Genomic DNA, 15,948 nt, shown 5'->3' with positions numbered 1-15,948 from the left:
AAAGAGTCCACTGATCCTGGGGGGAGTCTCGTGAACCAATTCAGTGTCAATCCTTTTAATGAGGTAGGGAAGACTTTACACATGATAGTGTCCTCATCGGTGTATAGACCGACTTGAGTAACGAATGCATCAAGTTGTTCTTCGGGGTCGGCGGTTCCATCATACTTTTCTAAGGCCAAGTTCTTCCAGTTGTCGGGCAACCGGGCCCCGGCAATGTCTGGAGTGAATGGAGTCTTCCCTTGCCTTCGTTGCTGATCCATGGTCTTCGTCGTCACTCCACCAGGCGGTCGAGGGATTCTTGTCTCCTTATACCATCCTGATGATTCCCCTTGGCCATGTGTTGACTGAGTATTGGGGGTGCCGCGGGATGGATGCCAAGAACGGTTGTCGCTCCTAAGCTCCGCATTTTCCTTCCTTAGGAGTGACAGCTCGTGTGCGTCCTTCTCCCGAAGCTTCTTCAATTCTAGCATCTCGGCCTTCAGTTGTTCTATGGCCGACGACGGGTTGGGAGGTTGAGATCGATCCACGTACGACTCTCCATTCCCTCTTCGTGTTGATTTGTCTGTTGTCTCGGTTCTCGGGGCATCCCGAGGTTATGAGCTGCTGCGTTTTCTTGCTAACTCCTAGTTGTTACCATCTTACTTCAGGGTCGAGAACCGCTTCGGTTTCGATCCCACGGTGGGCGCCAAAATGTTCCTGCGTAGAAACACTCCTCTTGTTGCTCCTTCCTTGTGATCTTTAGAGTCTTCGATGCCGACCGAATACTGTCTCCAATGGGTGGGAAGGGTACCTGCAAAGGCACTTTGACGATCAAGTAAGTGTTCGGTATAGAGCAATAAAGGCTTTATATTGGATAAAATGTACCTCATTTATTACCCATCACTTGTGTATTTATAGTGACGTATTGGGCCTGGTGGGCCTTCTATCTTGGGAGATGGGTAATGTCTTTGGCTAACCTTAATCTCTCTTAATTAGACGTGATAATCATTGCATAATAGATATCCTAATCTGCCATGTGTTCTCTATGAGTTGTCCTTCTTTTGGGTCTTCAACCAAGCTTAAGGCCGAAGGGGTATTCGGCCAAGCTTATGGCCGAAGGGGAGTTCGGCTCAGCTTAAGGCCGAAAGGAGGGTTCAGCCAAGCTTAAGGCCGAAAAGGGTATTCGGCCATTCTTGAACCCGAAGAGGTGTTCGGTCATGGTTTGAACCGAGGGGTGATTTGAGTGCCTCCTCTTGATGGTCTTTTGCCCAGTTCTGAAGTCTTCCCTTTGTTGTGGGTAAAGTACTCGGCTGTCCCTAAGGCCGAACAGGGTCTCGGCCAAGTCCAAGGCCGAACAAGATTTCAGCCAAGTCCAAGACCGAAGGGGTAATACGTGGAGATTTCGTCGGTTTAAGTGCTTGTCTCGGCCTAGGATCTTGCCAAGGGAGTGTTTACTAGTACATGTATAAATTTTGTTATTGATAGTGTCTTTCTAAACATGTATGTTATTTGGTCTTCAATCTTATGGTACTCAAGTTTAATTTGTTTTATTGTTTATACTTATTTGATATCTCTTTGTAACTCTATTATACTCGAACATAATTGTATTGCAAGTTTTATGTATGTCAACATCAAGTACCATTTCTTCAACATATTCTTGAGGTTGTTGAAGTATAATAAAGATGTTGATATTGAGTGTACTTTCTTCTTTTCATTTTTAAATAGTATTTTTATCGATCTCAACATCTTAACCTTAACATCAACAATCGACATTGAAAGTGACACATTTTATGATAAGTGTGAGTTTATCCCAAATAAAAAATAATACTAATATGTTAAAATATCATATTTGACATGTCCATATTATAACAAATATTAATCACCTATCATAGAATGAACACTTTTTATATTAAGTGTTAATCCGTCATAAAATATTTAGACATTTTATATTAAAGAATGTTAATAACACTTCTATAATTAAAAAAAAAAAATTAACATGACAGCTAGAAAACTCTACCCACCTAATCCGAAGTTGGAAAAACATGACAGCTAGAAACACTACCCATCCAACTCGATGTTGGAAAAATTAACCAGCAGCAAGGTCGTAACTAAGACAAGACCAATAAGACTTTTACCTTAGGTCCCAACCCTTTTTCTTATATATATATATATATATATATATATATAATTAAAAAATATATTTAATTATATTATTTATAATCAATTTATTAATACATAAAATTATACAAATATTTAAAAAATGTGTTTATACGTATATTATTGTAGAATTATTGGTTTAAGAAATTTTATTATAATTAAAAACTTAAATTATGTTTGTTTGAATTGAATAAAAAATATTATTAAAATAAATATACAGGCTAAATTTTATAAAAATATTATAATCTATAAAAAAATGATAGTGAATATAACGATAATGATAAGAACGTTAAAGAGTAATTTTCTAATTTTTATAAAAAAAAATATTTTAAAAGATATTTTATTTTATTTTTTCAAAACTTATTTAAAATTTTAAAATATGAAATTACTTTGAAATTTATATTCGAATTTCAATAAATAAGATTTTTAAAAAATAATATCGTATTATTAGAGATTATGGCTTTTTTCTCTAAATTAAAATTACTAAAAAAATATTAACAAGCAAATTAATGTTTCATTATAAATATTAAATTATGGAAGAATTTAGATCTGAGGAGTTGTAAATAAGAAAATTGATTTTTGAGATAGTGAAGGAAAACAGAGGCACAAGTTTATAAGATAGAATGGTAATATTGCTCTGTAAATCACGATACATTGATGTAGGCCAGCTTTCACTCACTAGAAATGTTGTTTATTTAGTACATTTTAGATATTTCAAGTAAAACTATTTCTGCCTTACTCTTTTTTTTTTTTTTCGCATTCTCTAGAATTTATCCAGATAATTATGGAATTTGTATCAGCAGCCAATACTCCTCTTTGGAAATTTTTTTACTATTATAATATTTTTTATAAAAAAAATTTACTAAATGAACCCGCCAACTTTATTTACCCCCAATGGAATGGCTTAATGTAAAAAATCATTTTTAATATATAAATTTATATATAAAATAATTTACAGTTATAAAATTTAATATATTAATAATTTAATTTTTATAAAATAATAAATTTAATAATTTATAATTTTAATAAATTATAATTTTAATAAGTTATAATTTTAATAATAAATAATTTTAAAAAGGTATGAATTTTAATTAGTTATACTTTTAATAAATTATAATTTTAAGTTATAATAAATGAAAAATGTAATAAGTTATAATGTTAATAAATAATAATTTTAATAAGTATTATTTATAATAAAATTTAAATTTTAAAAATAATAATTTTAATATGTTATTTTTATAATAAATTAGAAATTTAATAAATAAATATTTTAATAAGTTATATTTATAATAAATTAGAAATGTAATAAATAATAAGTATAATAAGTTGTATTTATATGTTTGTGTTTAAAAATATTAATAAAATATATAATTTAAATATTTTTATTATTACTAAATACAATAAATTAGTGTGTAATAAATATATTAATTATATTTTTAATGAAAATTATATTTATGAGATTTAAAACTCATTACAACAATAAAGATCAATGTTGGCGGGAACTAACTGCATGACCAATATTTGGACATGTTTTCTTAGTGTGACTGGGAGTGTGACAATAGGAACAATTTTTTACATGATTATGTTGTTCTCTATAATGTCCATCTTTGTTCTAATCTTGCTGGACTTGGGTCGACCCTTGAAAGTTCTCTTGAGTTCTGAATTTGGTCACAAAGTTGGACCAGTGTAAGTAGACCAATAATCTTCATGTCGGAGCTCTCCAAACTGTCCTTCGTATACATTTACAACTTGTTGTAAGGTATATATGGGAGATATGTAGCTTTGATATTCGTGGTGTGCATGTAAGCATGAAGCGAGTACATGCAAGCAACAGTTATGAACTTTCTGGAACTTGCCACAATCACACTACATCTCATCTAGCCTAACTGTAAAACTCCCAGTGGGTCGAACTTCTCCCGGATATCGCATTTCTTCCACTAGAAATCTAGTGCTTGATCTGTCAAAGGTAATAACTCTATGAGAGTTTGCCTTTGACCGTGCATCTTGAATAGTTTTGCTTGCAATTTTCAAGTAGACATGTCCAACATTAGTCATTGCATCCACTTCCTTGCCTCTTTGAACGAAAAACTTGTTGCAACGAGTATATGTTGCCATTACCATGAAATAAATTGGCAAATTTCATGTTTTCTTCAATACCGAATTAATAGATTCTGCTAGGTTGGTTGTCATGTGTCCCCAACGTCGTCCATTGTCCCATACTAGTGTCCATTTTTTCCTAGGAATGTTATCTAACCATTATGCTGCTTCAGCATTATTATCTCTTACTATGTTGTAATAATAAAAGAATTTAGGTTCAGTCATTCCATAGGCTAGAAAAAAAATAATTAAATAATAAAAACTAAGTAACAAACATGTAAAATAAAGTAATGATAAAATTACCCATGTTGACAACATCCTTTTTCAATGCTGCATTTTTTAATCGTCGCATGAAATTTTGTGCAATGTGTCTAATGCAATAGACATGAACAGAATTATTTTCTGTCCAACCACTTCCGTTTCATAATTTTTTAAATTATTTATTATTAAAATTATAACTTATTATAATTATAATTTTAGAATTATAAATTATTATATTTATTATTTTATAAAAGTGTAAATTATTAATATATTAAATTTTATAAGTATAAATTATTTTATATATAAACTTATATAATTAATAAAATGTTTTTTTACATTAATATATATATATATATATATATACCGTTCGGAATTCGATTTCGAAAAATCAAATTCCGAACCGAAATCAAATTCCGAACAGCAGGAAACTATTCCATTGGGGTAAATAAAGTTGGGGGGGGGGGGGGGTTCATTTAGGGAATTTCTTGATAGTGTTTTTGTACTAGCCGATCCGTGAAACCGAGCTCGGAGCTCGGCACCACGGCGCAGGATGATCTCGGGTACACATTGCATGACGTCAGCCCGGCATCTAAGTAAATCATAACTGATCCTAAAGGATCTCGCCCCAGGCGAGATATATTATCTAATCATATTATATCTTATCTCAGGCCCAGAGCCCAAGACAACCCTAATTCACACCAAGGTACGTGCATTATTTAAACGAGACTCATACTCACACAAACCCTAACTTTAGCATCAGAGTCTCTTTTGCAGGTACCTCCCCCATCTTGGAGCACCAGTACATCAGCAAAGGAGGCTCACCGATCTTACTGGACGGACCATCACTACGACCGAATTCCGGTAAGAACATTTGGCGCCCACCGTGGGGCCGATCACGACAGCTCTCATCGGCCACACTTATGGTATTTACCAGAAGTTATAACAGACGCGCAACAGACGACGCAGATCGCGCAACCACCCATGAACAACGAAGCCGCGCTAAGGAAGCTAATCGACCAATCAGCAGGGCCAACTTCCCCTCGGGGAGTGGTCTGTACGATAGCAGGAGGCTTCACAGGAGGGGGTGGTAGCAGTTCAGCCCGCAAAAAACACCTGCGCAATGTCAACCGCATGCACTTCACCACCCCAATCCCACATCGGAACTCGCCCGTAATCACATTCACCGACGACGACTACGCCGAAGTCTTTCCCAAACAGGATGATCCCATGGTGATAGCCGTAGCACTGGCCAATTGGGAAGTTCACAAAACCCTTATCGACCAAGGAAGCTCGGCCGACATCCTCTATTGGCCAACGTTCCTCAGGTTAGACATCCCCCACTCCCTCATACAACCTCACACAGAACCCCTAGTCGGTTTCGCAGGCAGGAGCGTTCACACTCGAGGGTACGTGGACTTACTAACAACTTTCGGGACACCCCCGGATTCAAGGCGGATCATGGTTCGATACCTCCTCGTAGATGCAGATGCCTCCTATAACATCATCATCGGTAGGCCAACCTTGAACCAGCTCGGAGCGGTGGTGTCTACCCCGCATCTCACCATGAAATTCCCAGGGCATGATGGGAAGATTATCTCTGTCAGAGCAAACTCAAAGGCGGCACAGCAATGCTATGCAGAGAGCCTGAAAGTGGCTCCACTCGACGAGCAGTATAAGCACAACCTCACCTCCGCGGCTCTCGCCGATCACAGAGAAATCACCGACCTCGATCCAAGATCCGATGCTCAAGACGAACACCCCAGTCCCGTCGACGAGCTCGAGGACCTCCAGCTCGGAAAACTCCCCGGGCAAACCACGAAGATAAGCAAACGGTTGACCCGAGAGCTGCGGCAACAACTTGAAGCGGAGATCCTGAGGAACGCCGACCTCTTCGCCTGGTCTAGCGCTGACATGCCAGGCATAAGCGCCGATCTCATCTGCCACAAACTAGCCATACACAAAGAGGCAAAACCAGTCGCCCAGAGAAAACGAAAGGTCGGCGGCGAAAGAAGGGAGGCCATCGTCGCTGAAACACAAAAATTACTCAATGCTGGTTTTATCCATGAAGTCAGATATACCACCTGGCTGGCAAACGTAGTCCTAGTAAAAAAGAACTCGGGAAAATGGCGCATGTGCGTCGACTATACCGATCTAAACAAAGCATGCCCCAAGGACTCGTACCCTCTACCGAGCATTGACAGGTTAGTCGACGGAGCCTCCGGACATGCCCTCCTCAGCTTCCTTGACGCCTACTCTGGGTACAACCAGATAATGATGTACCCACCCGATGAAGTACACACGTCCTTCATCACCGACCAAGCCAACTACTACTACCGGGTGATGCCCTTTGGCCTCAAAAACGCAGGGGCAACCTACCAGCGGCTGATGGACAAGGTTTTCCATCAACAAATCGGAAGAAACATGGAAGTCTACGTCGACGACATGGTAGTCAAGACCACTTCGGCAGTAGACAATGCTACCGACCTCGCTGAAGTGTTCGCCCAGCTCAGAAAGCATAACATGCGCCTCAACCCAGAGAAGTGTGTCTTCGGCGTCCAGGGAGGTAAGTTCCTCGGCTTCATGATCACTAGCAGAGGGATCGAGGCCAACCCCGAGAAATGAAAAGCCATCATTCAGATGCAAAGCCCGCAAACAGTAAAAGAGGTGCAACGCCTGGCTGGATGGTTAGTCTCACTGTCCCATTTCATTCCCAAACTTGCGGAGAAAGCAGGACCAATCTTCACCCTGTTAAAAAAGCCAAAAGACTTCCTATGGACAGGTCAGTGCGAAGAAGCTTTCCAAAGCTTCAAAGCATTCCTCACCACCCCACCAATCCTACAGAGGCCGGACCACAACACCAACCTTCTCCTCTACCTGGCAGTAGCAGAAAACGCCATCAGCGCAGTGATCGTACAAGATCATCAAAAAGTACAGATCCCCATCTACTTCATCAGCCGAGTCCTCCAGGACGCGGAGAGAAGATATCAGATGATCGAAAAGCTGGCATTAGCACTCGTCACCGCAGTCCGGCGACTCCGACCTTACTTCCAAAGCCATCAGGTAGTAGTCAAAACTGACTATCCCATCAAGCAAATCCTGTGAAAGCCCGAACTCGCCGGACGCATGATCGCATGGTCAGTAGAACTATCCGAGTTTGGCATCCAATACGAAAGTCGCAGCCCACTCAAGGCCCAATGCCTGGCCGACTTCGTAGCCGAGCTCACGCCAATTGCCATCGAAGAACCCCAAGCATGGACTCTACATGTAGACGGATCCTCCAACTCCAAAGGAGGCGGCGCAGGCATCATTCTGGAAGGACCAAACCAAGTCGCCTTGGAGCAATCCCTCAAATTCGAATTCAAAGTGACCAATAACCAAGCGGAATACGAGGCACTCCTCGCAGGACTGAGGCTGGCCTGCGACCTCGGAGCTCGAAGAGTAAACTGTAACAGTGACTCAAAGCTCATGGTGGAGCAGCTCAGTGGGACGTACCAAGCAAAGGACACTATGCTGCAACGGTATTTCCACGTTGCTTCCCACCAGATCTCAACTTTTGATGAATTCACCATAAAACACGTACCGCGAGAACAAAACGCCCGAGCTGACCTCCTATCGAAGCTCGCCAACACCAAAAGACCCGGGCAGCACTGAACTATCATCCAGGAAACCTTACACTCCCCCAGCCTGGATGACAAAATCATCAGCCTCAGCGACAACGAAGACCTAGGCTGGATGACAAGCATCTGAAGATACCTGAAAGAAGGGGTCCTACCCGAGGACAAGAATGAAGCTCGGAAAGTAAGAATGAGATCGGCCAAGTTCGTCATCATTGACGATGAATTATTCAAGCGCGGCATCTCCTCCCCACTGCTTAAATGTCTAACAGCATCTCAGGCAGCCTATGTCATCAAGGAAATCCATCAAGGGATTTGCGGTATGCACTCTGGCGCACGCTCAATGGCAGCCAGAGTACTCCGAGCTGGATACTACTGGCCCACTTTGAAATCAAATTGCCAAAGCCACCTCCAAAAATGCAAAGAATGCCAACAGTTTGGCAACACGCACCGACAGCCCCCGAAAACCTCTACCATATGATGTCAGCATGGCCCTTCTCCCAATGGGGAATGGACATCCTTGGACCATTCCCACCCGCGAAGGGACAGCTAAAATTCCTTCTAGTAGCAATCGACTACTTTACCAAGTGGATCGAGGTGTGCCCACTCGCCAAAATTACCACCGAGAACGTGCGGAAATTCACTTGGAAAAACATCATTTGCCGCTTTGGAATCCCTCATGCCCTCGTTACTGACAACGGGCGGCAGTTCATTGCACAAGAGTTCGAAGAATTCCTCAATGAACTCGGAATCAAACACCTCTCAACCTCGGTGGAACACCCCCAAACCAATGGCCAAGCTGAAGCTGCCAACAAAGTCATCCTCAAGGAGCTCAAAAAGCGACTAGGAAGCGCCAAGGGACAATGGCCTGAGGAACTCCCCAGCATCCTCTGGGCGTACCATTGCACCCCCCAATCAACAACACAAGAAACCCCTTACAGGCTGACCTATGGAACTGATGCAATGATCCCAATAGAAGTCGGCCAAATATCCCACAGACGCCAAACCTTCAATGACGAGCAGAATGCACAAGAACTGGCGGCTGACCTCGACTTAGTGGACGAGCTCAGAGAGGAAGCCCAAATCCACGAAGAGGCCTGCAAGCTCCGAGCTTCCCGAAGGTACAACACCCGGGTAAGACCTCGCGCTTTCCGAGCAGGAGACTTAGTATGGCGGTTACTGGGCGAAGCAAGAAAAGACACGTCATATGGGAAACTCGCACCCACTTGGGGTGGCCCCTTCCGAGTCACAGAAGACTTGAAAAATGGAGCATACAGACTAGAAGAACTCAATGGAAAACCCATACCACGAACTTGGAATGCCACACATCTCAAGGTCTATTACAGTTGAACTCTGTACCAATGAGCCATGTACTCTTTAGCAAGGCATATATTCCCATCAATAAAATGACTCATTCCCTTTTTATTTACACTTTACTCCTCCTGCTCACGATCACTAGAGGTCGAGTACGAACCTCGGCGCAGGTCGAATACGAACCTCGCCACGCTTACAAGAGGTCGAATACGAACCTCAGTGCGCTCACTAGAGGTCGAATACGAACCTTGACGCACCCACAAGAGGTCGAGTACGAACCTCGGCGCAGGTCGAATACGAACCTCGCCACGCTTACAAGAGGTCGAATACGAACCTCAGTGCGCTCACTAGAGGTCGAATACGAACCTTGACGCACCCACAAGAGGTCGAGTACGAACCTCGGCGCAGGTCGAATACGAACCTCGCCACGCTTACAAGAGGTCGAATACGAACCTCAGTGCGCTCACTAGAGGTCGAATACGAACCTCGACGCACTCACTAGAGGTCGAGTACGAACCTCGACGCAGGTCGAATACGAACCTCGCCACGCTTACAAGAGGTCGAGTACAAACCTCAGCGCGCTCACTAAAGGTCGAGTACGAACCTCGCCGCACGATTACAAAAGGTCGAGTACGAACCTTGTCGCGCTTAGTAGAAGTCAAGGACAACACCAGTACGAACTACAACGTGTTCACTAACATACGAGCGTCATCGTGTTTACCAAAGGCCGAAAAGCCAACCTAAGCACGATCGTCCAAAACTAATCTCGAACTACGACATTACTACTTTAAAGTAAATTCAAGCCCTCACAGCACGCCACCAAACAAGAACTGAGGCCAACTCCGAATCTCAAAGCTAGGCGCAGAAAAAAGGGCACATATATACAAAACAAACATGTTCAAAACACGAATACAAGTATGAAAAAACTAGCAAAACTAGCCTACACAGAGGCATTATCGCTAGAACTATCCTCGACGTCATCTTCCCCGACCAGCTTTCCAAAGCGAACAACCTTTTCCACATGCATGCTGGAAAAGTCGAACCCGGGCGCGAGGAGCCTAGCTTGGCGAGCAGCCTTGAGGAAACCCCTCCTGTTCTCCACCACAACGGAACGCTCAACCTCCCCAAGCCTCCTCTTGAGTGAGGCATTCTCAGCCTCCAGCGCCGAGAAGGCTTTCCGCTGAGCAGATATCTCCGCTTCCCGGGTGCCAAGAACGACCTCGTCGCGAAGACGCTCCTCAGTCATTGACACCAGCTCGCTCTTTAAAAATGATACCTCATCCTCTAAAGAGCGAACTCGACCCACATAATCCTCATTGGAGCGCTGAGCCTTAGCAAGGTCTCCCCTTGCCGCTTGAAGCTCGGCCCCCTGCAGCTTCGCTTCACCCAGAGCCGAGTTCAGAACGCCGTTCTCTTCTCTTAGAATCTTGTTCTCCTCGCTCAGGGATTGAACTCGACTCTTCAGCATCGCAACATCCCCTTGCTGGTTGGACCACTTGTACTTCCAATAATCCATAACGGCCATGCCCCTTTGCAAGAAGAGCTGAGCAGCATCAAAGCTCCCTACCGGCCCAGCTGACTCGATCAGCGCCTGGTCAGCCGTACTCAGGGACCCTTTAGGAAAAATCTTCTCCGGAGTCGCAGCGGCACTCCACAGTGAGTCGACTTCCTCTGACGCACTCAGATGCTCTAGCCGCGTAGATGCACCCTCCCGTGCATAGTGATAGGCGACGTACGGACGCTTCGGAGGTCCCTTTGCTACCGGAGCGGACGTCGGAACCTCGGAGCTAGGAACCTGGCCGTAAATGCCAATCGGCGCAGATGCGGAGGTCCCCGACCCCGCACCAGAAACACCAACCCTGCCTGCCTACGAAAGGAAAAAAGAACAAGAGACATAAGCTCAACAAAAAAAAAGAAGGAGGGGAGAGAAGGGGAGATCAGGATCAAGAATACGCTCCACCTACCGCGGAAGCTCGGCCAGCCGAAGTCGCGACTGAAGCCATCGCCTCGGAGGTTGAAACATCCTGCCCGACGGCTCGAGAAGCTGCCTCGGCGACAACTCCCACCTATAACCAACAATCCCAACTCAGAAAATCGAGGAATAACATGAGGAAAGGGAATAGCTGGGCAGGACGCTTACCAATGTGGTCTTAGCCACTCGCTCGTTAGCTTGGGCAGATACCCCAACAGACCGGGCTGAAAGCCCACTAACTGGCGGCACCCCACCAACAGCCACCTGAGTTCCCCCCTCGGGCGAAGAACTCCCAGTCAAATCCACTGCCTCGGCAGCGGCAGTGTGGGAAGTAACCCCCTCCGCCCTACAAGAAGCAGAGGTCCCCAGCTCGTCCTTCTTCCTTTTTCGGTTCAGTTTCAAGGGGGAAACTTCCTCCTCAAAGGGTTCAGGAGCCTCGAGCTCGGTAACCCTGTAACGATGCTTTAACTCGCGCCACGAGTTTTTCCCCAATATACCTGCAAACAAGAAGCGGAACACATGTCAACAAAAGCAAAGTTGCACGAACCCTAACGAATCACAAAAATAAGAGATACTCACTCTCCAAACCCCTCTCCCTGTGCAACGAACTCTCAAGTGACAGAACGAGTTTAACATCTAGAGGACGGGGAAGCGCCTTGAGGTTCTCAACGGCAGCCACCTCCGAAGCCGTCAACTGCGAAGGATCCACCCCGTTGAACCCAGACGGGTCGGGACACCAATAAAAAGGAAACTTCGGCAGCCCACCAAAGTAGAACACACCATCCTCAGATGGGTCAACACCAACAAGAGCAATTCGGAAAAACTCCTGCTTGTAATTCTTGTAAGATTGGGAGTAAAGGGTAAACAAACCCCCATCTTTACCCCCATTCAAAGAAAGAACGCCATAAGGCGGAGCACCCGACTTTAACTGATAGAAGCTGAGGAAAACACGAAGAGACACCTCTATCCCTAGCACTGTACAGAGAACTTGAAACGCCCTCAGAAAACCCCAACTATTGGGATGCAACTGGCTGGGAGTGGCATTAATATAGTTCAAAAAGTTGCACTCGAACTGAGTGAAGGGAAGACGAATGCCCAGGTCCCTGAAAAAGCACTGATACACATAAAAGTGGGGTGAGCCGGTAGACTCCCCCATGAATACACAATCTCCGGCCGGACAGGGCTCCAACCGAATCAGTTGGGAGATAGAGGGGTCGCAAACCCTATGTGTCCTCCAAACCGAGTTAACCTCCAAGAAAGATTTAAAGACACTCTCGACCTTGGCCATTTCACGCTTCACCCAACCATAACCAGGAACGCCCTGTTCCAGGTCTGCAGGTGGAGGCGAACCCGCCCTCGAGGCGACGGCACCTCCGGTAGCCACCACCTTGCCGCGCGTCCTGCCCTTGGCAGGCGCAGAAGAACTAGCACCGCGACCACCGGCCATTGATAGAAAGAAAGAATGAAGACGGGAAGGAAAGCGTGCGCAAGAAGCTGAAAGGATGAAAAAAGAAGGGTGAAGTGAAAACACCACCGCAAACACCAAGTCTTCAAAGCAAACACCACCGCTGCTAACTCCAGATCATGAGTGGGATAGTTTCTCTCATGAGTCTTCAGCTGCCTTGAAGCATATGCCACCAGTCTCCTGTTTTGCATCAATACACACCCTAGACCCTGATGAGAGGCATTACAGTACACATCAAAAGGCTCACCAGAATCTGGCAATACTAGTACAGGAGAAGTAGTCAATCTTCGTTTCAGCTCAACAAAACTTTACTCACAAGCATCAGTCCAAATAAAAGGCTGCTCTTTCCTCGTCAAATGAGTTAAAGGCGCTACTATCTTGGAGAATCCCTCAATGAACCTCCTATAGTATCCCGCCAAACCCACAAAACTCCTGATATCAGTGACAGTTCTCGGGTGCTCCCACTACAACACAGACTCTACCTTGGCCAAATCAACAGCAATTCCCTCAGCCGAAATAACGTGGCCCAAGAACTTCACCTCATCCAGCCAGAACTCACATTTTGAAAGCTTAGCATACAGCTGCTTCGCTTTCAAAATTTCTAACACTGTCCTCAAGTGCTCACCGTGTTCTTCCCGGGTCCTTGAGTAGATCAAGATGTCATCAATGAACACCACAACAAACTTATCCAAAAATGGCCGGAAGATCCTGTTCATGTAGTCCATGAACACTGCGGGAGCGTTAGTCACACCGAACGGCATCACAACATACTCATAGTGACCATACCTAGTCCTGAAAGCGGTCTTCGGTATGTCACCCTCCTTCACCCTAATCTGGTGATAGCCTGACCTCAAGTCAATCTTGGAAAATACCGATGCTCCCCTCAGTTGATCCATTAAGTCATCTATCCGGGGAAGTGGATATTTGTTCTTAATGGTCAACTTGTTTAGCTGCCGGTAGTCAACACACAATCGACTTCCTCCATCCTTTTTCCTTACTAATAACACCGGAGCACCCCACGGTGAGACACTCGGTCGTACCAACCGCTTTTCTAACAAGTCCTCCAACTGACCCTTCAGCTCAACCAGCTCAGCAGGAGCCATCCTATAGGGAGCCACCGACACTGGCCCCGCACTTGGAACCAAGTCAATACTGAACTCCAACTCCCTAACAGGAGGCAGCCCCGGCACCTCATCAGGAAATATGTCAGCAAAGTCTCTCACCACTTTAATATCAGCTAAGACCCTCTCGGTCTCCACACTCATAGCAGTAAGCAGAAGACAGCACTCTGCTCCATCTCTCAACAAGGACTCAGCCTGGCCAGCTGAGATCAACAGCTCATCCTCCTCTTGAGGGAAAATCAACCTCCTATTGGCACAATCTATAAGAATGCGATTGGTAGACAACCAATCCATCCCTAAGATTATGTCAATATCCACCAATGGTAAACAAATCAGGTTCACCTTGTACTTCTTCTCACTCACCACAACCGGGCAGCCCACACACAATTCTGAAGCAATCACAGAAGCAGAAGCAGGCGTAGACACTAGCAATCTCAACCCCAAATCACACACAGGTACACCCATCATAGCAGCACATGCATAAGATATAAAAGAATGGGAAGCACCGGAATCAAAAAGAATCATCACATCCTTACCAGCAGCTTTGCCTTTCCCCTTCACAAGGTCAAAAGAAGTCGAGGCCTCAGCACCTGTCAAAGCAAATACCCTACCAGCAGTAGTGGGTCTATCACCCCTTTGAGTGTCAGCTCTCTGTGCACTGCTTCTCTGAGTCTCAGCCCTCTGTACATCACTCCTCTGAGCGCTCCTCTCTGGTCTGCTCCTAGTAGGACAACTAGCCGACTCGTGGCCCATCTGATGACATCTAAAACAATGACTCTCTGTGTGAGGACAGTCCCTAACAAAATGGGGCCCAGCACACCTGAAACATCTCAGTGTGGCACCTCCACTCTGTCTACCTCCACTAGCAGCACTAGAAGATTGCCGAACAACAGAACCCCCTTGCTGTGATTGGGGCTTGTCATACGGCTTCCTCTGACTCTCACCCTTCTTGGACCAAGATGACCCTCCAGCTGTCCTCACAACACGGTTACCACTTTCCAACCGCTCCACAACCTTCGCCTTCTCCACTAAGGTCGGGAACTCAGTGATGGCCATAGGCACCACCACCCTCCTCAACTCATATCTCAACCCATCAGCAAATTTCCTGCATTTCCAGGCCTCAGCTATACCTTGCGAATAAAAACGAGCCAGGTGCTCGAATTTCATTGCATACTCAGATACTGTCATCCCCCCCTGATGCAGTCGCATAAATTCTGCCTCCTTGGCATGCCTCACGCTTTCCGGAAAGTACTTCTCCATAAATACCGTCCGGAAGCACTCCCAATCAACTTTGACTCCTCTAGCAGTAAGCATCTGATAGGTGCCTCTCCACCAATGCTCAGCCTCTCCCACAAGCATGTACACAGCATAGGCTAACCTCTTCTCTGGAGGACATCCCAAGACAATAAAAATCTTTTCCAGCTCACGGATCCAGCGGTCAGCTACCTCTGGATCCGCATCCCCTGCAAACTGTGGGGGATTACACTTCTGGAACTCAGCAAGATCCCGGCTCTGCTGTGATCCTGTAGGCCTTGCTGCACCAGCTGCAGCTCTTTCAGCCTCCATCCTAGCAAAATAGGCATTTTGCTGTTGCATAGCCATAGCCATCATCTCTATGGCACGGGCTATCTGCTCGTTGGTCCTAGTCATCGTCTACAAAAGTAACAACATATTTAGTAAACAATACTAAACCAACAACAATCAACAGCACAATAATTCATCACAACAATTTTCAGCACAACAGACATCACAACAAAACAGCACAGCTAGAGTTAACACAACAAAAAGCCTAAAGGGACCACCCCCAAAGAGTGTCCACTAGACTCGACCGGCTCTGATACCACTAAAGTGTAACGATCCGGCTGGTCACTACACAAGGTATAGTACACTAGAAACACCAGACAACTAGAACAAGTATACGTATATAGAGTCTATAATGTATAAATATACAAAGTTCCAGTCTGAATA

The 15,948-nt window shown here is 44.7% G+C and overlaps 1 protein-coding gene across 1 annotated transcript; it reads left to right on the top strand.

Annotated features, from left to right (window-relative positions):
* The first annotated feature begins 5,475 nt into the window (after positions 1-5,475).
* LOC145955054 (uncharacterized) lies at positions 5,476-8,133 on the top strand. Its single transcript, XM_083069752.1, has one exon. The coding sequence runs from the start codon at positions 5,476-5,478 to the stop codon at positions 7,114-7,116; it is 1,641 nt and encodes a 546-aa protein (XP_082925878.1). The 3' UTR covers positions 7,117-8,133.
* The last annotated feature ends 7,815 nt before the right edge of the window (positions 8,134-15,948 follow it).

This window comes from Cajanus cajan, chromosome 2 (assembly GCF_000230855.2).
Source record: "Cajanus cajan strain Asha chromosome 2, NIPB_CcT2T_4, whole genome shotgun sequence".
NCBI classification, from domain to species: domain Eukaryota; kingdom Viridiplantae; phylum Streptophyta; class Magnoliopsida; order Fabales; family Fabaceae; genus Cajanus; species Cajanus cajan.
The sequence above is the reverse complement of the archived record's forward strand: the minus strand, read 5'-3'. Positions and strand labels throughout refer to the sequence as shown.

What these genes read in the sequence shown, in the direction of transcription:
- LOC145955054 (XM_083069752.1), top strand. Translation starts at nt 5,476, where the DNA reads ATGAACAACGAAGCCGCGCTAAGGAAGCTAATCGACCAATCAGCAGGG.